The 24,966-nt window shown below is 42.6% G+C and overlaps 1 protein-coding gene across 5 annotated transcripts in view; it reads right to left on the bottom strand.

Moving 5' to 3' along the window:
• CDHR5 (cadherin related family member 5) overlaps nt 1-24,966 on the bottom strand; it is a 194,485-nt gene that overhangs the window by 57,513 nt on the left and 112,006 nt on the right. For all 5 annotated transcript variants that reach the window (XM_077458846.1, XM_077458855.1, XM_077458863.1 and 2 more), the window contains exons 6-7: nt 6,023-6,133; nt 3,552-3,722 (exon numbers count right to left, since the gene is read on the bottom strand). In XM_077458846.1, the coding sequence (XP_077314972.1) occupies nt 3,552-3,722; nt 6,023-6,133 (282 nt within the window). The remainder of the gene's footprint in view (nt 1-3,551; nt 3,723-6,022; nt 6,134-24,966) is intronic.

Genomic DNA, 24,966 nt, shown 5'->3' with positions numbered 1-24,966 from the left:
TACAAGGGCTAAGAGGTGTTAGTCATTTAGTTGCGGTTTAAACTAAACATAGACATTTCATTTTTTTTCTTATTTATACAGTGGGCTGAATCAGAGAAAATTAATTGATTCCCCCATCCAATTGGGTTAGATCTAAACCTGATCACTAAAATCTAATGTGAGGTATAACATATACTGTATCTCCTGCATTGTCATCCTGTCATTTGTCCCCCTGGTAGAGACTAAAAGTGACTGTGCTGACACACATTGTGCCCCTTTATCACTATAGTAAACCCTCAATGAAAAATGCCATGCAGTCATTCCTGGAGTACATGGATGTAGATAGGAAGTGGCTGGAGGAGGTCAGCAGTGAGATGCTAAAAATTAAAGAAAAAATGTAAAAACTGTGTTTTATGCAAAAAAAAATATATATACGGGGGGAATTTATCAAAGCAGAAAGAATCTGGTGCAGCTGTGCGTGGCAACCAATCAGCTTCCATCTTCAGCTTGATCAGTTAAAGTGTACCTTAACTTTAAAATCTAAGTGATATTATCCTGACATTAATGTTTTTGTTTGTGTTTTTTTTGTTTTTTGTTTGTTTAACTGGTACCATTTATTGGTTCTGAAAAGCAGCACTATAACCATTTTCATCTAGGCAAGAATGACAATCCCCCCTTTTTTCAGCCCCCCTGTGCAGATGTGCCACATGGCCTTTAAGCAAGACCTTTAACACATCAAAGTACACGTGGGTTTTTCCCAACCATTTGCGCAGCTGTGGGGTTTCCCACGCATGTGTAAATATGGCTATTAGGGAATTCCTACCTCCCAACTTTTTGAGATGGGAACAAGGGACATATACAGTATTAGTAGAACACATCCCTGCCATGCCCACTTAAAGAAGAATTATACTAAATAAATTATTAATTAAACCCACAAGTGCTTCTTTTTTTACCACTACTATTCCTTTATATTGGCTTTTGAAATATACAAATTCAACAAATTAGAAACTGGATAAAAGGTTTAGCACTATTAAACACTTTTTGATAGATAAATAGTGCATTTTATATACAGCTATATAGATCAGACAAAAATGAGGGACAAATTAGTTGGAAAGAGGGACAGAGGGACTTTGCTCCAAATCAGGGACAGTCCCTCCAAATCAGAGACAGTTGGGAGCTATTCTCCCTCCCTGGCAGAACACTCCAACCAGTGTGGGATCGGAAGTTCGTCGGCTGATAGTTTTCCAGCATGCTTGTCCAACAGACCAACATGCACAGAGGCTGAATGCTGGTTGTTTTTTGTTTTTGTTTTTTTAACCAGCAAATGTCTCCCGACATTCAGCCCATGTGTACACGGCTTAAAGCGGCCCGCCTCCTCCTTCCCCTGCCACCGGGCCATTCAGAAAGTGCAGCGTGCTTGGTGCATGTGCAATAGGGAACCAGCTGTAAAGCTGCAAGGCTTCACTGTCGGGTTCCCTTATAACAAAAGGCGGCGGCAGCACCTAAAAGCTGATTGAAAAATCGGCTGGGGTGCTGACATCGTGGGACCCCTGGATAGGTAAGTGTCCTAATATTAAAAGTCCGCAGCTACAATATTTGTAGCTGCTGACTTTTAATTTTTTGGAGGGGGGGGGGGGGGAACAGGAGCTCCACTTTAAGTCTATGGTCAGTAAGATATAAACAGACTTGTGTGCTCTTACATTTGATTACCTCCAAGGCCATCTAGATTAGAAAAAAAATGGAAAATGTCCATGTCCTTTTCTGTTTTTCTGGACTTGCAGATGTAAGTGGACACAAGTTTGTTAAGATCACTGCTCGAGTCCTGCGGGAACGCATGGGAACGGCGTTCCCGTACTATTCCCACAGCGGGAACGCCGTTCCCATTAGCTGCCTGAGGGCTGAGGCTATGCAGCGCGTAGTTCACCGCCGCTCCTCAGCCGCCGAGTGACTGGTTGCTAGGCAGGGGCCGCTCCGCATCTAGCAACCGGTCACATGACTTCGGCCGTGCACGTGGGCACGCACTGGCGCGAGTCAGTGGGCAGGCTGACACACGCTGCGCGCCTGCTTGGATCCGGAGTTCCAGACTGTCCCCCCCCTCCTCCCCTCTACCCAGTGCCAGTCAGTCCTGACCTCCTGGGGCCACACGCTGCACTTTTCCAGTTTACTTCTCCTTCTCTACCAGGTTAGTCACTATTGTGTAAGTTGCACTCTGCAATACCCTGCCAATACTCATCAATACTCTGCAATACCCTGCCAATACTCATCAATACTCTGCAATACCCTGCCAATAGTCTGCAATACCCTGCCAATACTCTGCAATACCCTATCAATACTCTACAATACATACCCTGCCAATACTCTGCAATACCCTATCAATACTCTGCAATACCCTGCCAATACTCTGCAATACCCTGCCAATACATACCCTGCCGATGCTCTGCAATACTCTGCCAATACTCTTCAATACATACCCTGCCAATACTCTTCAATACATACCCTGCCAATACTCTTCAATACTCTGCCAATACTTATTCCTGTTTGTGGGATATTTTCTAATGGGCTGGAACAGGGTGTATTTGTGGTAGAAATTCCCTGCGAGGGAAAGATCATCACCCATTGTGTTGATTGTTTTGTTTGACACGTTATTTTGTTTTTGTAAACTGGCACTTTACAATAAATGTTGTACTGTATTTTCTGTGAAGTATATATGCATATGAGCGTACCTTTTTTTTTTTTTTTGGTGGGGGAATGGATCTTGGGTGGGAGTTCCCACACTTTTTTTCCCAGGACTTGACCCCTGGTTAAGATCTAATATGGGGTCGGAAAACTCAGTTTTTTTAAATGCAGCAAAACATTAACACGAAAAGTGACATCCATTTCATTATTCTCTGATTCAGCAATTATTCTGTTCACAGACCCCCTGCTGATCAGACTGGACACATCCTGTGTGAAAGGGGCATAGTGTTTAGATTTACTGTAACCAACCGGCACTGCTTCTCATCACATGAGGCGTCTTTCTAAACAGGACAGCTGGAAAGCTGAGGGAATTTGTTCAGTTATAATGAGGTCTCCCTCAGTTTTGGATATCCCGAGACAAAAAGCTTCAGTACTAGTCCTGCTTTCTATAAAATCATACAATCACTGTGCCATCAATTCTAATGCTGCATACACACGACTGGAATTTCCGACAGGAAATGTTCAATGTGAGCTTGTTGTCGGAAACGCTGACCGTATTCATGTCCATCGAACATTTGCTGTCGGAATTTGTTTGAGAGCAGGTTCTCAAATTTTCCGACAACAAAGGAAAGTCTGATCGTGTGTACACATGTCAGTCACACAAAACTTCACGCATGCTCTGAATCATGGAGAAGGCTATTGAACTGGCTATTGAACTTCCTTTTTTCTCGACTTGTCACACGTGTTGTACTTCACCGCGTTCTTGACGTTCGGAATTCCCGACAACATTTGTGTGACCGTGTGTATGCAAGACAAGTTTGAGCCAACATCCTTCGGACAAAAATCCAAATTTGTTGTTGGAAAATCCGATCGTGTGTACTGGGCATAACACTCACTGCTTGTTCAGTCCTGGTCACGCTCCCGGTGTAGCCGTAATTGAGACATATTTTTGTTGAGATCGCTGTACATGGCATGAAGAACGGAGGTTTATCATCTGCGTCAATGATGTCAATCAGTATGCTGGTTGTAACGTTGTGGCTAGGACGTGCTGTAGGATCCCGTGTGTCCTGAAATGGTACATTCAAAGTTAAAAGCTGTGAGTTTTCAGTGTTTGGAGTTTAGCATGTGAAATGTATTTTATTTACTGATGATTAAAACACATACAGGTATGGCAATAACGTGGATGAGGATGGTGGGAGGTGGGAATTTTACTTGTTTTAGCAATTATTTTGAAGTTTCCATGATGGTCATTGTTGTGTGACTACTGAATCATCTACTGACAGCATTCTGGTCTGTGTGTCAACAATTCCCCATAGTCTTTTTACTGACAGACACACAAAACCAGCTGCTGTTATAAAAAACAGGTGGATGATTGGAGTACTGGTTGGACTTTAAAAAGTATTGGACACGAAAAGGCAGGATATTTGTGCCTTAGCTTCCCCCACTTCACCAAATCCCCCTGAAGGAAATCTACAGAACTCAGGTTCAGTGATTAAACTAAAGTGGGAACACAGCCATCAGCACTCAGTGTTACAGGAGAAATATAGGCAAAGCTTTTTTGGCTGTACTTATCCTATGGTTTACAAGAGTGCAGTTCGTTCTGCACTCCTATGGCCATTTTCAGCTAACAGAGGACTAAAGCCCACTGTTGGCTGACATCACAGAGCCGGCTCAGGCTCTGAAAAGATCCCAACCATATGGCTGGGATCCACCCAGAAGCCTGGATCGGCAGCTTGCTCAGTCTGTCAGCGAGCCACTAAGAGCCTGTGCCAGCTTCTCCCACCCCCTCCACAGCTCAGTGCTCCAGTGAGCACTGGAGGGACAGAGCAAATAGCTGGTGACTGACAGTCCCAGCTCTCTGCAGCCTGAAGACAGAGAGCTGAGTGATCAATGGTGTTTGATCACTCAGTTCTCGGTCTTAGAGCTGGCGGGGAACAGATGCATCAAATCTTAGGTAAGTGTAATTTTTTTCTTAACCTAAATCTATACTTCTCTTTTAAAGGGTTACAAATGTGGTTGGGTTACTTCAGTCCATATGGTTCTCATAAATTACTGAATATCCATAGCCTTGCAGCTCCCCCCAGACTGGGGAAGCATTAAGCAATACTAAAAAAAACAGACAGGCATGAGAGCGCCGAGTGGTCAGTGTTCTGGCTGTGCTGGGAACTCAACATGCTCTCCTCCAATAATCAGACTTGTGCTGACACCCCTCCCTCTGCACAGCCATTCACTGGGAAGACCAGTGTTCTGCTGTTTCTTCTCCCCTAGCTCTCTGAGCTCCGTATCCAGCTGAGAACAGAGAGTATGTGAAAACAGTGTTTATAATGTATTTTTTATATCTATACACTAATGTTTTGCCTTCAATTTCTATTTTAAACCGAATGGGTTGTTTTACCAGGTGAGGATTGACATATACTTTAAAGCTGAATTTCAGGTATGTTATTGCATGGAAAGAAGAAAGAAATGGCTGCACATTAAAAAATAACAATTCGTAATGATTAAGCACAAGATGTATGTGTGAAATGCATCTACATGACCACATTTTGGTGTCTCTGGTGTTATCTTTGTAAAGCAAAATAAAAGGCAATTGGAAGTTCTGGATGTGTAGCCATTTCTTTCTTCTTTCCAAGTTTCCCACGGAGACGGGCCGGGGCTAGCAATCTGCAAGATACTCCAATCAGCCTTATCTTTATACACCTGGGGCAGCGGTTCTTTTTCTTGTATGATCTTTATTGCATACTTATGTTGGTCCAGCTTGGACCAACGTAAGTAAGCATATCTCATACCTGAGAGGCTTGCCGGAGAAGTTGACAATCGCTGTAGTAGTTGACGCTACTACAGTAATAGCCACGATCTTCCAGGTTCTATGCCGCGTGGCTTTTTTTCTGCACATGTGTCCCAGAGTCGAGTGAATTTACGGGTTGCAGGAAAGAAATTCTCTCTGTGTATGGCCTGGATAACATTCACTTAGCTTTTAAAAGTCACCCATTGAAGGCAAGTACAAGCCCTCTATTATTACTACAAGCACTGGTGGTTAGTGACATTTAAAAAAAAAAAAAAAAAACTTACTTCCGCCCCTATCATTCATGGTCATTTAATTCAAAAAATTCCCAAAACAAATCTGTGGCCTTGGTTCATTAAATAAATTCTCCTCCTTCCCCTTCCTCCATTATGAGAAGAATGGGCGGGTTCTCCTATCTAAACAGTAGAACTGTTTTTATTTGAGACTCACTATTAAGAATGACCACAGCTACAATAATGTATAACTGTATGCAAAGGGAGGAAGTTCATTGGCCAGGTGTTCCAGTAATTTGCATAAAATAATAGTTTTTTTCATTTGTTATAATAATTTATCATAATACCTTACCCGTACAGTAAGATTCAGATTTACTTTAGGAGCATCATCAAAATCCAGACGTTTATTCACTAGGATAACCGGGTTGGTTTCAGAGGAGAGGCGAAAGTATGCAAGAGAATTCTGAAAAAGACAACACAACAAATCTTGCATAAATTTAGGGTCATATTCACTGTGAAAATAGCAGTGCTGGTATACAAAAATGGTTAAAAATAAATGTCAATGAATGTCAAAATAGTACTTTATTTAAAATAAAACAGGGTGATTGTTTGGGACACACTGTACTTTAGATATCTAAATGTATTTATTTAGTTTACATATACTTATGCAAATGTACAGCTTTGTGTCCTTCAGACACATTGAATGGAAAATCATTCACCTAATGGTGCTCCTTCGTTGTCAAGCCTCCATGTGCACCCCTGATTGCAGTCATGCCAACATACATTGTGCAGGCATGGTCCACTAATGTCGCCTTTAGAAAGGCGGCCCTGAACACTGAAGTGCAGCTGATGCAGGCATGAACATACAGTATGTAGACAGAATATGGTGAAAGGGGATAGATGCAAAAAAGTATATATAAAGATAAAAACACTATGGGTGGGTGGATGATTAAAAGGTCTGCCCCCTCCATTATTAGATCCTATTTCATTCATAGATGCTATAGTACAGCTTCTATGAAAGGAGAAGCTGGGTGGAAAAGGCAGGCATAGTCCGCCACTCTTGATGAGTGCCTGTTACAGCTCTACTGGCTCTATTGACCCACACTGCATCGGAAGATTATGGCATTGGGGAGGGGGAGGATTTGTACCAAAAGAGGAGACAGCAGCACAAGAGAAATATGGCAACGGTTATAATGTCGCTTGTGCTGATTCAGTTTTTTTGTTCGTAAACTTAGGCTTTAAAGTCTACCGATATGACATTTGTAATAAGTGGGCACAACTCAAAAAAAAAGAGAGAATTTTTTTTTAGGTTAGTATCTCTATAAATTTTACCAAACTTGTCACATGGACTTTAAACAGGAAACATGTTTTCTTCTAGAATTTTCCTGCACGTGGATTTGGGGCTATATAAGACTCTCTTGGCAGTTGATCTGGATCAGCTTGACAAGCTCTATCTGCTGTAATACTAGAGCTATAATACGGGAGCTCACCAGCCTTGACAGGTCATAAAGACACCTGTGAGCAAGGTCCTGGAGAAGGTGGCGACGGAAGGAGGGGAGGAGTGGCTGCGGCTGTGCCTGGCATTGACAGAAGAAGAGCCGGTGTCGGAGATGAATGTAGTGGATCGTCTGGTTCTCCCGAGATGAGCCGAGTCAGCTATCAAGCCCTGCCACGGTCCAGCTTTCTCCAGCCAGCAGGCTTCAGCAGAGCCTCCTGTTACAACGGCTGGGGTCCTTGGCTGCGCTGGGTCAAAGGGAGATGTCCCGCCGACTGGAGGAGGAGGATGAATGTGATGTCCCAGTGAGTTGGCCGGCTTCCTCTGCTAATGTATGTTCTGCACCTTCTATCTTTGCTCATGTTACTAATGTTAAACCTTATGTTGAATCAATTAACACTCCTGTTGTCAATGCTTCTGCTTCCTCTGTCCCTGAACTCTGTTACAAAGAGGTTTTGCCTTGTGAAATGTCTCCGTTGGGATTTCACTTGTCTCCCTCTATTAAAGAAAATATTTGGAAGGGTGGTTTTATAGATTTGTTATCTTTACTCTCTAATTCAAAGGATTTTTCAAACAAAATGATAAAAGATCTGATGATGGTGCTGAGGAGAATAGGCGGCGTCTGGTCACTAGATCTTTTTATAACATCCTGAAAACATCCTGAAAAATACAGCGGTTTATTGCAGTATTTGGAGCACATGCTTGAGGCTTACGAGAATTTTGTCATAACTGATTCAATTACCATGAATCCTTCTGCCAAAAAATTGCAATTTATCCTGATCTTAAATGGGGGATGAAGGATGTGGGTTTACGGTTGAACCTCATCTAGCCACAGAAGCCTGTTTTTTCAAAACAGCCAACAACAAATCCTAATATTGCATTGGTATATAAAAAGGGTGTATGTTACGCTTACAATGAAACCCAGTGCAAATGGTCAACTTCATGCCGTTATAGGCATGAATGTTCTTTTTGTTTTGGCACTCACCCTGTAGCCAAGTGTTTTAAAATGACCTCACAAAATCAAGCCTCAAAGGACAATTCCAAAAGCCTGCACACCAGTGAGGCTTGGAAAAATGTAACCCTGGCTACTGCTATACCCAGACAGGGAGAAGGCCCAGCTTTTAATTGACAGGTTTTCCACAGGTTTCAAGCATCCTGTTTTTATGGTTCTGGTTGACACGTCGTTAACAATTTAAAGTCAGTTGTAATTCCATAGTGAGGTGGTGAGGGAAAAATGAATTAAAGAAATTTCAGCAGGCAGGGTTGCAGGCCCTTTTTCTTTCCCTCCTTTTGAGAACTTTTGCGTATCTCCTTTAGGCTTGGTAACTAAGTAGGAGCCCCACTCTTATCGCCTCATCCATCAACTTTCTTTCCCCAAGGGACATTGTTTGAATGACAAAATGTATGCTTCTTTATCTTCTGTAACGGCTCCCCTAATATAAAGGGGGTTAACGCCGTTTACGATGTTCCCTCTCCGAGACACACATCCACTCGGTACCAATATCCACAGCTAAACGACCCTTTCCTATAGGAGCCGATCCCTCTGGCAAAAAGACGAGACGCACTCTGTCTCTGCTGTAGTAGGAATGACTTTATTAAAAACCAACATTGTATTTTTATACACAATTCAAGGCACATGCTTTAACATGAACAAGAGCCCAGCTCCACCCACACATCCCAAGACGTCTGCTAGGCTTCAAACGATCCCACCCAATACACATCTTTTCACAAAGGGTTAGCAGCCAGTCTGTTTGGCACTTTACAATACACACAAGGATAGACTTAAATGAACAATAGAAATGCAAAACAACTTAATTCCTAACAGCAATGACACTTAACCCCCACATACAGTATATATCCAATTTATACACAATGAATTATACAGCCTTGAATATGGCTATCACAGACCATATCGGGGGTTTCTTTTATTCACCCTGTGTCCAAAGTGACCCCACTGTCACATCTTCCATTACATATGCAGTTCAGTTTTGGGCACCAGTTCTCAAAAAGCATATCGGTGAACTGGAGAAAGTGCAGAGAAGGGCAACCAAACTGATAAGAGGCAGGGAGGAACTCAGCTATGAGGAAAGATTAGAGGAACTGAATTTGTTCACTCTTGATAAGAGGATATTAAGGGGGGATATGATCAACATGTACAAATATATAAGGGGTCCATATAGGGAACTTGGTGTCGAGTTATTCACTTTACAGTCAACAAAGAGGACAAGGGGGCACTCTTTACGTCTAGAGGAAAAGAAATTTCATCTCCAAATACGGAAAGGTTTCTTCACAGTAAGAGCTGTGAAAATGTGGAATAGACTCCCTGCAGAGGTGGTTATGGCCAGCTCAGTGGATTGCTTTAAGAAAGGCCTGGATTATTTCCTAAGTGTACATAATATAACTGGGTACTAAAATTTATAGGTAAGGTTGATCCGGGGAAAATCCGATTGCCTCTCGGGGGATCAGGAAGGAATTTTTTCCCCTGCTTTAGCAAATTGGATCATGCTCTGCTGGGGTTTTTTTGCCTTCCTCTGGATCAACTGTGGGTATAGAATTGGGTATATGGACTGGTATGATATTTATTATATATACATATATATTTTTTTTTTGTGGTTGAACTGAATGGACTTGTGTCTTTTTTCAACCTGACTAACTATGTAACTATGTAGCTATATATGTGACTTTTTATCATGCTATTCAGCTCATAAGGCGATTTGGTCATGGTGCACTATGAAGAAAAGCAGATATACAATCAGCTTTTAGATCGCTACCTATCTCTCCAGAATCTTTTAATTCTTGAAATTTTTGTTTCTGAGGGTTGTTTTTTCTATGATATTTGCCTTCCAATTCGGTGCTCACTGTTTTGCCATCATTGTGAAGTCTTTGCCACTTTTCTTCTGTGGGTCCTTGTTTATGAATCCATTATTATTATTATTATACAGGATTTATATAGCGTCAACAGTTCACGCAGTGCTTTCCAATTGTAGTACTAACCCCCGAAGGAGCTGCTGGTTTCATTGGGCTTACCGTTACCTTCTTCACCTCGATTTACGTCTAGGGGTTTCCCGTGGTACATGGCCCAGAAACATTAGAGACTGACGACAGATCCACTTAAAGGGATTTTTATTTGCAAAAAACTTAGTTACCAAACAGTCTCTTAGTATAGGATCAGAGGGTTAGGAAGAAAGTTCAGGTACTCTTAGTGTCAAAGTCAATAATAAAGAACTTGCTTACTTTGACTAAATCCAGAGAATAGCCATTCACAACTGGATGTTCACTCAAGTTGGATAGTCCCTCTCTCACAAGGCCTAGCAGCCAACAAGGTGCTTAAATCAGGAATAAGTCTCTGCCACAGACTTTGTTGTAGAACGCGTAGGAATAAGTCTCTGCCACAGATGTTATTGTAGAACATGTAGGAAACTAGGACTTGTAGAACACTCGTGTGATACCTGGATCTTTCAGCCGGTTTGGCGATACCCATGAAACTGGATTCACTTAGGTACTTCAGCCCTACCGTGCATGGCCTTCTTCTGAAGAGTCCTCCCCTGGATAGCTATGAAGTTGCTGGGCCCCTTCACGATCGGAGGCGGCACCGGACCACCTCCGAATCCTTTCCTTCGTTTCCCTGCCTCGGGCTAGCCAGCCTCGAGACATAAAGTCGGCTGGATCCGCACCCCAGGCCATAGCCTTCCTGGGGGCTGGTCAGGAGGACCAGGACCATGGAGTCGGAACATACTTCTGGACCGGAACCCCGAACCACGTGACATCCACATCTTAAGTACCCTCTCCCAGAAAGCACAGCAAGAGTGACCCTCCTACTGGGTTGGAGAGAAAGTAACCTTAAAGCACCCAACCAGACTGTGGATCAAAAAATTAAAAAGAAACAGAAATATAATAGAGATTTGGGCGACTACGAGTCGTTATTGGTTTTCGAATGGCAAAAGAAACTATTGGCGGAAAAGGGGGACGGTACCAATGTCGCTATGGAAGTAGCACCATCTGGTTCCAACCTTGGGGCCAACCAATATTTGGGTCCACCTTATCTTCCAATTGTTCCAGGGGGGGGCCAAAATAGCTCCCCAAATGGTGTTACACGACCATCCAATCAGAGGGGAAGAGGGGCTCGCCCTTCTTCTTCTTCTAATACTGGTAGAGGAGGAGGAGGTCCCCCTTTTTACTACAATCAAAATAGGGGGCCAACAGGTCCCTATAATGGGGCTCCGATGGGTAGACCTTCCGGACAAGGTCAACCGAGGGGTCCCCAACGCAATCGAGGTCGGGGGCGGAGTCAAGGTACCCCTAGGGGACAAGTCTCCAACCCCAATTTGAGGTATGCGGATAACTTTGTATCAGGGCATAACTATCCTTCTGATCAGGGTTATGGTCCAACACAGTCTTCTGTTTATAACTATGGCCCATCCGGTCACTTTGGTGACCAACGGGTAATACATTATGATAGTAATTTGGTACCGGATTACAACATTCCAGTATATAATCAGTATTTTCCATTGAGAGATCATGTGGATTCTAACGAGGGTTTCTGCGACCCTCCTTTGGGACCACAAAACAATGCCCACATTAATAGTGGGCATTCCGGTTTTGAACAGGTGGGTCATCAGGATCCCAGAAATACCATGGTATACCCACAACAAAATTGGGGTTTTCCCAAAACCGGTCAAGGAGTAAAAAGAATAGTCGAGCTCCGAGAGGAACTAGAGGGGGGAGGCGCAGGAAGTCCAAAAAGAGCAAGGACATAGCGGGCACAGGTATTTTTAATCTAAGTTCCCATGTATTAACAAGTTTGGAAGTGGATGTTTTGGATAGGGGCTTAAAATTTGCCCCTGTTCATAACATTAACAAATTTCAAACTTACATGGATTTGCAAAAATATGTACGCAAACTCAATGTACAGCGGTACATGGCCTCTAATTCATATAATCCACCTAGAGCCCTATTATCTACCTTTACTCATTCTGGCCTCGCGAATGCTTCTACATTCAACCCGCCAGGACAATTAGCTCCATCTCTAAAGGTGTTCAGGGATCTTGCTCTTAGAGATCTAGAGGCTATGCGGGTTCGACAGGTGAAAAATAAGGAGAGCATAGACAAGGGCATTGAATCCCTCTGTACCAATCATAACTTAGTCATCCGTCCAGCTGACAAGGGAGGGGGATTGTCGTTTTAAATAAGGATGACTATTTGATAGAGATGCGTCGCATTTTAGGGGACACCACCACTTATACTCCACTACATTATAATCCCAACGAAAAGTACAGGAAGGAGTTGGAATATATTGTTAGTATGGGTTTTGCCAATTCGATTTTAAATAGGAAGGAAAAAGCTTTTTTGGTGCCTCGTGCTCCTAGAGTACCGATTATGTATTACTTACCAAAGATACATAAAAATGTTTCTTGCCCCCCGGGTCGCCCTATCGTGAGTGGAATTGACTCAGTTACGTCCCGGGTGGGCAAGTACATTGATTTTTATCTCCAACCCCTAGTACGCTCTATTCCTTCCTATTTGAAGGATACAAGGGATGTCATTAATCTTTTGTCTCAGTATAAACCAAAAGTAGGGATGTGGCTGGTAACAGCCGACGTCACCTCACTTTACACCGTGATACCTCATAATCTGGGTCTAGAGGCTGTTCGTTGTTTCCTTGAAAGGGGGTCTAATCTCCCACAGGAGCAGATTGATTTTATTATGGTTCTTCTAAATTATGCAGCAACACATAATTTTTTTTGGTTTGACGGACATTTTTATCGTCAGGATAAGGGAGTTGCAATGGGGGCTAAATATGCCCCCAGCTTGGCTAATCTCTTCATGGCCAAGTGGGAGGAGGACGTCATCTATGCTGAACCCAGGTCAGAGGTTATCCTCTGGGTTCGATATATAGATGACGTCCTCCTCCTTTGGGATGGTGACCTACCTGCCCTCTCTGAGTATATGGACTTCTTGAATACTAATGACAGAGGGATACATTTCAGTTATGAAGCGAGTTTAGAACAAATTCATTTTTTGGATCTGGTCATTTCTGCTAAAGAAGATAGGTTTATCACCTCCACCTACTTTAAACCTACAGACAGAAATGCTTACATACCCCGAGACAGCTGCCATCACAAATCATGGCTTAACTCAGTTCCAAAAAGCCAATACCTCAGAATTAAACGCAATTGTTCAGAGGATAGTACCTTTTTGACACAAGCGGATGTCCTCACTAAGAGGTTTCTGGATAAGGGGTATAGTCCTGAATTCCTTAAGGACGCTTTAGGCCAGGTTATTGGCACCAACCGTGGAGACTTATTGGAGGCCAGAAAGAACAATCAGGGGGATGTTGGTTCTTACAGATGTCCTTTTATTACTACCTTCTCGCGCCAACATTTTAGCGTAAAGAACATTATGAATAAATATTGGCACATCTTAAAGAATGATAGGGTTTTAGGTGCCATCTTACCTGACAAACCAAAGGTTGTCTTTAACCACTTGCTTACTGGGCACTTAAACCCCCCTCAGTCCCAGACCAATTTTCAGCTTTCAGCGCTGATGCACTTTGAATGACAATTGCGCGGGCATACAACACTGTACCCAAATGAAATTTTTATCATTTTTTTCCCACAAATAGAGCTTTCTTTTGGTGGTATTTAGTTACAGCTCGGAGTTTTATTTTTTGCTAAACAAACAAAAAAAGATGCAAAAAAAAAAAAATCATGTTTTAATAGTTTGTTATAAAATTTTGCAAACGGGTCATTTTTCTCCTTCATTGAAGTGCGCTGATAAGGCGGCACTGATAGGCTGCATTGGTGGGCACTGATGGGCTGCATTGGTGGGCACTGATAGGCTGCATTGGTGGGCACTGATAGGCTGCACTGGTGGGCACTGATAGGCATAGTTAAGGCGGCACTAATAGGCACAGATAAGGCGGCACCGATGGGCACAGATAAGGCGGCACTGATGGGCAAAGATGGGCACAGATAAGATGGCACGGATGGGTGGCACGGATAAGTGGCACGGATGGGTGGCACGGATGGGCACTGATAGGTACCACAGATAGATGGGACTGATGGGCACTGATAGGTGGCACTGATAGGTGGCTCTGATAGGTGGCACTGCTGGGCACTGATGGGCGGCACTGCTGGGCACTGATGGGCGGCACTGCTGGGCACTGATGGGCGGCACTGGGGTGCAGCACCTTTGAGGCAGATTGGGTGGCACTGTGGGTGGCACTGTGGGTGGCACTGTGGGGTGGCACTGTGGGTGGCACTGTGGGTGGCACTGTGGGCACTATGGGCACAGACGGGGGGCACTTACTTTTACTTTTAGTTATTCTTCAGGATGGCACTGCGGGAGGCAGGTGGGCACTGGCAGGTGGCATGTGGTGCCTTGCATTGCCGGTGATCGGCTTTTTTTTTTTCTGACAGCGCGAGGAGGAATAATAGCCGATTACCGGCTCCGTTCTATCACATGATCAGCTGTCATTGGCTGACAGCTGATCACGTGATAAGGGGATCGACCCCTTACACGGATCGGTGATCAGGCGAGTCTCACGGACTCGCCGATCACAGAGCGCGCCGCGCGCGCCCCTAAGGGGGCGCGCAGGCCGCTCGTAACCGGGACGACGCCAATAGACGTAGTCCCGGAAATCTAGGTCCGCGCTAATGCCGTCATTCGGCAATAGCGCGGTACCCAAGTGGTTAAAGGTGTACCTAACCTTAGAGACAAACTGGCCCCTAACGTTGTAAACCCCCCGAGGGAGAGAACAAATCTGTTCTCGGAGCTAAAGGGGTACTATCAATGTAGAAGATGTCAGGTGTGCCAGCTTAACAAATGTACTATGAGAAGAACTACTAGTTTTTCGTCTACCTGTACCTCCAAAACTTTCTCTATAGATTCCTTTATCACCTGTTCCACTACAGGTGTTGTTTGTTTGCTCCAATGTCCGTGCGGCCTACAATATGTGGGCCGGACCAAAAGACCTCTTCAGGTCCGGATTAATGAGCACATAAGCAACATCAGGAAAGGGTTTACTAAACATTCAGTCTCCAAGCATTATCTATCTGTTCATAATAGGGATCCTTCAGATACTCTTTTTCTTGGCATAGACAAATACAGGCCTAACTGGAGAGGTAGTTGCTTGGTCCGTAGTATCTCCAGGTTGGAGATGGCCTGGGTACACAAATTAAAGAGCTACACCCCTTTTGGGTTAAATATTGATGTCGACGTCAATTGTTTTATTGACAACTCTTAAATATTGTGTACCTTTTTACCCCCCCTGTTTATTAAAGATGATTCCGTCATTCCAATCTAATTTTTATATTTTTGTTTTTTGAATTTTTGAACTTAGGTATCAATTTTGGGAGTCATGTATGGCTCTATGTTGCATATAGTTCTTAGCCCTTGGGCGGAATTTGGTTTATTGTCCAGTTTACCTTGTTGTAATTACTGACATAGTGCAACTTAATTTTAATTTTGTTATGGCCACTTATTTAATATAAGATATATTTACAGTCTGATTTTCAGGTTGGATATTTTTATGTGGCCAAATTTATTTAAGGGGTCTTTTCAGGTCTTTATATCCTGATGTTATGTATGTTAGTATTGTCTATACATATATTTATGGTTCCGTGACTAGGACGTATTTATGGATGTAATACATACAAATAATTTTTCTCTTTTTTATATTTTATTTTATATTTTTTATTTATTATTTTTGCTACATGGGCATCAGAGCTGTTTGTAGCTCAAAACTGTTTTATAAGAGCTGTACAGGTATGGTTTGGCCCTTGGAATTGAGCAGAATACACATGTGGTTAAATTATCTGCTCACTTGTTTTATTTAGTTTAAATGTTGCCCCTTTTGGGTTTTTCCTTATGAAATCCTTCCCGGGGCGGCCACATTTACATTATAGTAATTTTGTTTTTGCCACATATCTATGGGCAAAAATTATCTTTATATTTTTATATCTTTTATTAAATGTATATTTTGGGTTACATTCTCCTCAGTGGAATTATGGAGTCTCAACTTATATTTTATTTTTCTCTAACCTTTGCGTGCTAAATCCATGTAATTCATGTGGTGGCCGCTTCTGGCAGCACTAGCCATTGTTAATTTCCCTAAACCAATATGGCGTTTTCTGTCTCGGCCTCGGGGTCAAACCGAGGCATGGTTTAATGTTTGTATTATATAAGCGGTGCATCAGGACGCCGCCCGTACCCCTTGACCACGTCCTATCGTGACGAAACGCGTAGGGAGGAGGAGCGACGTCCTGACGCCACCATCTCGTGTTGTATGTTTTCGGTGTAACGGGCGCTAACCGAGACCGGCCGGCTCGGTTTTTGCTGTAACGATCGTTTTAATCTTCATTTCTGTAAGTGCGCATTTGTCTCTTACGTTCGATTAAAGTTATTTTTGGGTTTTACACTATTGTGAGTCTCATTGCCTTTTATGTAAATCCACGAACGGGAGTGTATCGAGAGACGAGCGGGCTCTGAAGTCCCTTACATTTCATCCGTGTAGGCCCTGGACTGGGGAATCAGTCAACTGCTTTATATGGTTCTCTGTAATAAGGAACCATTCGTTTCTGGTAAGCGGCAATAATATCATTGGTGGAGGCTGAGCACAAGTCACGTTCGTGTTGGATATTTCTACTGTCACTACTTCACTGTGGGAAACCTTGCAAATAGAGACTGTATATGGACTTTTTGAACATTGTTCCATTCTCATTATGTTCTCAAACAATTTCCATATTCATGTTTCACTAATGTTATGAGATAACGGACCATTGGATGTCACATTGTTTCACTATTGTTTTAAGACAACAGATTTTTGGATGTTATATTGTTTTTTTGCAGGTTCACCTTATATGAATATTACTTAAGGTATTTTTTATTTTCACCACATATACTTTCTGATACCCAATACGATTTCAATCTTTAGGTATCATTGGTGTAATATATTCTTTTTATACGTTTGGGTTTTGTTAGCAGAGTTTTGCTTGCATTATTCCACATTTATTTGATTATTCACTCCTATTAAGGGTATTCTTTGTATAACCACACTAAGAAGTATCTGCTATTTTCACTGATTTAGTATTTTCTATCTTTATTAGATAGTCCTTTTTTGTCGCATTCTAATCCCTTTCTGGCATGCGACAAATACACCACTAAGTTCAAACTTTTTTGTGAGCTGTTTCACATGGGTATATTTTTTAAATTTTTTTAGTTCAGTTATTTTTTGTAGCGCAACCCACTCCTTTTTTCTCTTATGCCAAATGTAGTATAACATTTGGGTTGCTGCTCCTTTCTTTAGTTTTTTGTTTAATTTCTTTTGTCAAGCGCGGCGTTCCTCTGTTTTCCATGTGGTTCCATGCCTGCCAGAAGAGACAGTGCACCCTATGGCCAGGCTGAACACCCTATAGTCCAGTCAGACTGATGCTTAGGTCAAAATTTGGAACAATTATACCCAAACCAAACTGCAGTTTAGGTGTAACTTTAAATGTCAAAACATATAGCGCATGCTCTTCAGGAGCCGGCGCTACACAATGTTAAGGCAGACAATACAATTACAATTATCATGTTTCACATGCCTTGTGATATGCCTTTAAATATTATATGTATTATTCTGTTCCTGGTTCCTCCCCTTCCTATATCTCAGCTTATTCTGTTTAGTTAGCCCCACCCTTTTCCCAGTAATCCATTTCTGCACACATGTGGACTGGATCACATTATGATCTTTTGACCTATCCGATGTTCATTGTTGTAAGATCCTCACAGTGTTTTGGATTAAACTTCACAAGGTCAACAAGGTATCGTCTGGATTGAGTCACTGTCTGTTTATCCAAATAAGATTGGGGTTATCGACATCTCAACACAATTAACTGTAAGTTACAGAGATCACACTTTCAATGCTTAGATTGGAGAGACAGAACAGTCAAAACATTGTTAGAAAAGATCAGTCAATACATCCTTAGGAAAATCAATCAAAAGATCTCATCCTTGCTAGCTCGGACCACTGTGAGATATTATATGGACACTGGATATATCAGCTATCAGACAGTGCAGCCATTATTACACAAGCCTGTATGTGTCTGCAAGCAAGTCTCAGCATAGTACTCATCAGCCACAGGACAATATTACTGCTGTGAACGTTCATACAAACAGCCTATACAAGGGGTGGCCAACCAGACGAAGACCAAGAGCCACATTTTTTACCGAGTTACCGCAACCACATCATACGCATGGGCACACATGAACATCACCCCATCCCTTCCTCATACACATACTTTTGCTCAGCTGGATTTATTGTAAATGTCACACACTGTTTTAACACTACAAAGACCACAGGTCAGTAATCTTCCTTTGAAAGTACATCCATGTGACAGAAGACAGCAGCTCATCTAATTTCCAAAATACAAATTGTCTTACAAACAGTGAACTGGTCAGGATAACAATAAACAGTTAATGGGTCTTCTAGCCTGAACTAGCAGTAAATTCTTCCAAAAAACATCACAGAAAGCATGCAGCACACACAGAGCTCTGGATAAATAAGTGAAAAGCTGAAATGGTTAACAGCCAGCAGTGTGTCACACTATCAACAGACAGAGAATGTGCTGAGCAGATCTTATCAGTGTTCAGGTGAAACATTATTAAAAAAAAAAAAAAGTCCAGAGCAAGACAGAGGGAGAAGGGAGGACAGATCAGTAACCTGCACACTTGTGGCCATACCTTTTTGTATCTCATCGGCTTCAGATACAGCGTGTTTCTCCTTCCTCTGCCCCCCTTCAGCCTCACTCCAGCGCCTATGTATTCAGATGTGGCGGGCTGGGGAACACTACACGCTGATTGGCTGTTGATGTGTGGGAGGAGCGGAGGAGTGCAGAGACTCGGGCTGCCTGTCACCGCAATGAAACAGCCCGAACCAGCCCGAAGAGCCGCAGGAAACCGATCAAAGAGCCGCATGCGGCTCGAGAGCCGCGAGTTGGCCACCCCTGGCCTATACACTGCCTTTGTATGCATCAGTACATGGCTTTTTGTCTGTGTAATCTTATAAGAAAGTCAGAGTAAACCTTTCTTAAACTGCAGCCTAAGAAGCCTGATCTCAGACACAGCAAATTGATACATTTATCTGCTGCTGGAAAACTGTACTATAAACCCCTCCTTGTTAACAAGATGTTTCAGCAAGACAATATGCAATCTGGGGATGCACAGCCAGGTTTAGTATTCCTTCCAGATGAGGAATTAAACCCTGAATCAAACCAAAGGGAAAAACGCTTAACAAAACCAATCTGGAAAGTGCAAGAGAATCTTAAAACTGACAAAGAAGAACTGCTGTTTAATATAAATGACTTATAGTCTAATGCTGTTAAATGCATGTCTGCTCTCTCCCAACAATCTCATGAGCCATTACAACTAGAGCACCCTATCAAACAATTGAATGTTGCTTATGAGAGTTATCAAAGACTGTGTGTTAAATATACTGATCTCTTAAAGCGGTACAACACCCAAGGGTCATTGGAAGAATTAAAGGGATTTGAGGAGCTCAATCTTGAAAGAGACAATTTAATGGTGCAAACAAAGACAAAGGCAGAAGTGAGAATAACACAGCTTCATGAATCCAGATCTTATCACTCTGCATCTACTAGGCACTCCACAAGATCTTCCAAATCCCTACAATAAAGATCTTCTGCACTCAGTCAACAACTCATAAAGGCCCGTGCAGATGCTGAAGCTTCTAAAATTCAGGCAGCTTTCGCCCCAAATGAAAGCAGAGAAAGAAACTGAAGCTGCACGCCAGAAAGCAGAGAAAGAAGCTGAAGCCGCACGCCAGAAAGCTAAGAACGAAGCTGAAGCAGCACAACAGAAAGCAGAGAACGAAGCTGAAGCTGCACACCAGAAAGCAGAAATGGATGTTTTGGAAAAACAATGTGAGCATGCCACAGCCATGGCAAGGTTAAGGGTCTTAGAACAAGCCGCTAGTGAAAGCGAAAGAGACAACAGTTGCAGGCACTCAGTTGTATCTTATGCCTTTGATTCTTCACATACCTCTCCAGAACATCAACTCCCTGTCACAGCAACCAACGCACTCAAAGTCTCTTATCTGTACCTCAAGACAATTTGCCTTTATATCTTCCAGTACATCAGACTGCAGCATCTCAGCAAGCAGCAGACACTGGTATGCATATAACAGACCCTACTTTGGCATTAACAAAGTACCTCCTGGTAAGCACATTAATCTACAGCTACCAACCAACATGTCAATGAACTTTAAGCCAGTTCTAGCATTGAATGCCTTTGCACCAACATATGTTCCCAAGTCACTTAATGTCAATGAATCAGCCATCACAACTAGCTCTGTTCCACCTGCAGTCATGCATCTAAAGTCTGAGAACACGAACATGTAACAGTTTGCTAAATACATGCTCTGCAGAGAGCTCACTAAGACAGGCCTCACCAAGTTTGATGACAAGCCTGAAAATTGCAGAGGCTGAAAACCCACCTTTAAGGCCAATATGAGTGACCCTGACATCAATGCCACATAGGAATTAGATATGCTCATCTTATAGCTAGGTCCCGAGTATACTGAACGCATCAAGGGGCTCAAAGCAGTTCACATCGACATCCCCACTGCGGGCCTTAATGGGGCTTGGGACAGACTTTAACGTACCTTTGGCAGCCCAGAGGCCATTGAAGAAGCCTTATTCAAAAGGTTGCAAAGCTTCCCAAATATTTCTTCTAGAGACAATCTTAAAGCGGGATTCCACCCTAAAGTGGAACCTCCGCTGTTCGGATCCCTCCCCCCCTCCGGTGTCACAATTGACACCTTTCAGGGGGGAGGGGGGTGGAGATACCTGTCAAAGACAGGTATTTTCACCCACTTCCGGGCATAGACTCCCGTGGGAGTCTACGCCATTTCCTGCCCTGCCGCGCTGTCTGCTGGGACACACACGGGTCCCAGTGACAGCGCGGAGATTTCCTATTGTGCGGCGCGGCTCGTGCATGCGCAGTAGGGAACCGGGAAGTGAAGCCGATTCGCTTCACTTCCTGATTCCCTCACCTAGAATGGTGACTGCAGCAGCCGAGAGCCGAGCGATCGATCGGCTTCGGCTGCCGGCATCGCTGGAACCCGGGACAGGTGAGTGTCCATTTATTAAAAGTCAGCAGCTGTAGTATTTATAGCTGCTGGCTTTTAATATTTTTTTTTGGTGGAATCCCTCTTTAAGTTTCAAAAACTCAGCGATGTTCTATTAGAGCTTCAACTTGCTAAGGCGGACATCAACTTACCTAGTCTCAGTTACGGTGACACCGCTCGTGGCATCGACCCTATTGTTTTCAAGCTACCATATGGTATTCAAGAAAAATGGGCAGTGCTTGGATCAAAGTATAAGGAAACTCATAAAGTTGCCTTTCCTCCTGTTTCCTACTTCTGCAAGTTCATCAAAAGAATTGCAGACACTAAGAATGACCCAAATGTATCCTATGGTGACTGTAAATCTCTCAGTTCACCCTCTCCAAGACCTATGAACACACGGATGACACACAGAAACCATAGAGGTCCAGTGTTCGTGAAAAGGACTAATGTTCTACCTGCACCAGCTACAGTTCTCAAAAAGACTGATCAAGTCAAGAAAATTAAGAACCCAAATCGCCAATGTCCGATACATGACAAACCACATCCACTTAAGAAATGTATTGGCTTCAGAAAGAAAACTCTACAAGAATGTAAGTAACTTTTAAAGAAATTTGGAGTTTGCTACAAATGCTGTGCCTCCACAGAACACCTTGCAAAGGACTGTAAAGCTATCATCAAATGTATAGAGTGTGACAGTGATGACCATGTGCAAGCTCTTCATCAATATCCGCACAACCCTACTACAGTCACAAACAATCTTCCTGAGGCAAAGCAAGGCGGGGAACACACAGACCAAACAGCACCTTCCACCTCAGTGTTCATTACATGTACAGAAGTCTGTGGAGAAGGACTATGATAAATCCTGTGCAAAGATTTGCTTGCCTCGTGTATACCCCAAAGGTCAACCTGAAAAGGCCATAAGACTGTATACTATTCTGGATGAGCAGAGCAACAGATCTCTTGCAAGAACACCATTGTTTGAATTGTTGAACATAACAGGAGATGCTCTAACTTATACCCTGAGCACTTGTGCCCGCACTACAGAAGTCTTAGGTTGGAGAGCCAGCGGTCTTGTAGTTGCTCCCCTTAATGACAATGTGGAAATATTCTTGCCCTCTATCACTGAGTGCAACCAAATCCCAACCAACAAAGAGGAGATCCCTACTCCTGAAGCTGCCTTTCATCATTCTCACTTGAAGAACATAGCTGACCAAATACCAGCCCTCGACAAAAGTGCTGATATCCTGCTGTTACTTGGCCGCAACATCTTAAGAGTGAACAAGGTTCGTCAGCAAATCAATGGTCCACATGATGCACTATACACTCAGTTTCTGGATCTAGGCTGGGTCATCATAGGCAATGTCTATCGCGACAAAGGCAAAAGGTCTCTTCCTTTAAAACACACATCCTGTCAAACAGACGGACTACTTGTTCTGCACAATGACCACATCAATATAATGTGAAAGATAGACTGTTTGAAAAAGTTGTATAAGGGCACATCATACAAGATGATAAGAAAGCCCTTAATGTCTGGGATGACGACAACGGCAACACAGTGTTTGAGGTAACCACTAAAGACAATGAGTTGGCAGCTACCATGGAAGACAACGAATTATTGAAAACCATGAGTAAAGAGTTCTACCAAGATGATTCCAACAGTTGGGCAGCACCTCTACCATTTTGTACCCCAAGAAAGAGACTACCAAATAACAGAGTGGAACGCATTAGGAAGTTCTCCAAGCCTGAACAATGGCACTATGTTCCCACTAACCTCAACCCTGCTGATCTCGGCAGTCATGCAGTACCTCTTACTGCATTTATGGACACATCATGGCTATCGCCACCAGTACTCTTGAATGATAAACTCATCTCAAGTTCTACAGACTCTCATCGCAACCATTGGCCTATGGGTCTTATTACAAAGACTATGCCAAGCATTGACAGAAAAGTACGGAAAGTAGAAGTTAAAATAATGAAAGAAGGTTCTGCACACTTTTACTTCAGGCCTATAAAGGAACTAGTACTTCTTTTGCCCAAAGAAGAAAAGTCATCATCTTGATTCAAAGGGAGGTACGAAGGATTGATGCATGTTGTTGCCTTCCCCTCTGAAGATGGATATTTCCTTGTCACAGCCTGGACATTCAAGACCAACATCTGCAAGTATGTGTTAATGTTTGCATTGTTTCCCTTGTTCATCCCTACCCTCTTGTTTTGCAGGTGTTCTTGGAAAGAACTTCAGTACTTATATTTGGACTTGGACTAAAGTTTGTTAATAATAGAAATCATACATTTCGATGGGGAGTGTCATGTTTCACATGCCTTGTGATATGTCTTTAGATGTTATATGTATTTTTCTGTTCCTGGTTCCTCCCCTTCCTGTATCTCAACTTATTCTGTATAGTTAGCCCCACCCTTCTCCCAGTAATCCATTTCTGCACACATGTGGACTGGATCACATTATGATCTTTTGACCTATCCGATGTTCATTGTTGTAAGATCCTCACAGTTTTTTGGATTAAACTTCACAAGGTCAACAAGGTGTCGTCTGGATTGAGTCACTGTCTGTTTATCCAAATAAGATTGGGGTTATCGACATCTCAACACAACTAACTGTATATTACAGAGATCACACTTTCAATGCTTAGATTGGAGAGACAGAACAGCAATACAATTCAATACTGGAGGAATCAGAGGGCCCTGCTCATTAAAGCAGAATTTTTAGCTGATTACAACAGTCTGCCATTTTTTCAGGATTTAGTTTTTTCTGCGGACCTTGATTTATACACAGATGCTGCCGGTTCTCTGGGCTTTGCAGCTATCTTTCGCACTCACTGGTGTTGTGGTTCATGGCCTCCATCTTGAGTAGCAAACAAAGCTACAAAGAACATAGTCTTATTAGAGCTTTTTCCAATCGTTGTGGCGATTGAAATCTGGGGGTATTATTTTGCCAATAAAAGATTCATTATTGATTCAGACAAAAAGGGTGTGATTTTTGGCATAAATTGCCTAACTTCCAAATTTATATATCATCTGGTTTTGTTATGTTTACGATTAAATATTTGGGTAAAAGCCAAATTTGTATCAGTAAGCAGAGTGTTATTGCTGACGCGTTCTCGCTTCTGGATGGCTTGTTTCAGACAAATTCTGACAGATGCGAACATAGACGGTTAGGCCTGTCCAAGTCATCTGTGGGACTTGATTTAACACCAGCTATATCTGCTATTAAAAATTCAGTTGCTCCTGGAACATGGACTGATAATTCAGTTGCATGGCAAAGGTGGCTCTTATTTAATAAAGACTTGGGTCTTTCAGGATACTCCTCTAACGAGCAATTGGCTTTAGCTTTTCCTCATTCCCTCATGCAACTAAAATTCTCTTTCAATCATATAATCAGACTTTTAGAGGGGGTTTCCTTTTTCCTAAAACTTCATAATTTACCTGTCTGTAATTGTTTTTTCTCTGTTTGGCAAGCTCTTAAGGGATATGGAAAAAACATGTAATGCCAGATAAAAGCGTTTGTGATTCAGAATAAGAAGCGTTGTTATTTCATTCAGCCTTTGTTCTGATTTTCTTTGCTGCACTCAGTATTTCCGAAATGTTGCCAAATAACAAAAAGAGCTTGTCTGGTTCAATGAGGTTTCTGTTTTTGATAGTAAGGTTCTTATTTTTATTAGTA

The sequence above is a fragment of the Lithobates pipiens genome, unplaced genomic scaffold, assembly GCF_037356315.1.
Source record: "Lithobates pipiens isolate NorthernLeopardFrog02 unplaced genomic scaffold, aLitPip1_a1.2 Scaffold_10, whole genome shotgun sequence".
NCBI classification, from domain to species: domain Eukaryota; kingdom Metazoa; phylum Chordata; class Amphibia; order Anura; family Ranidae; genus Lithobates; species Lithobates pipiens.
Note: the sequence above shows the minus strand (reverse complement) of the source record. Positions and strands in the feature narration are given on the sequence as shown.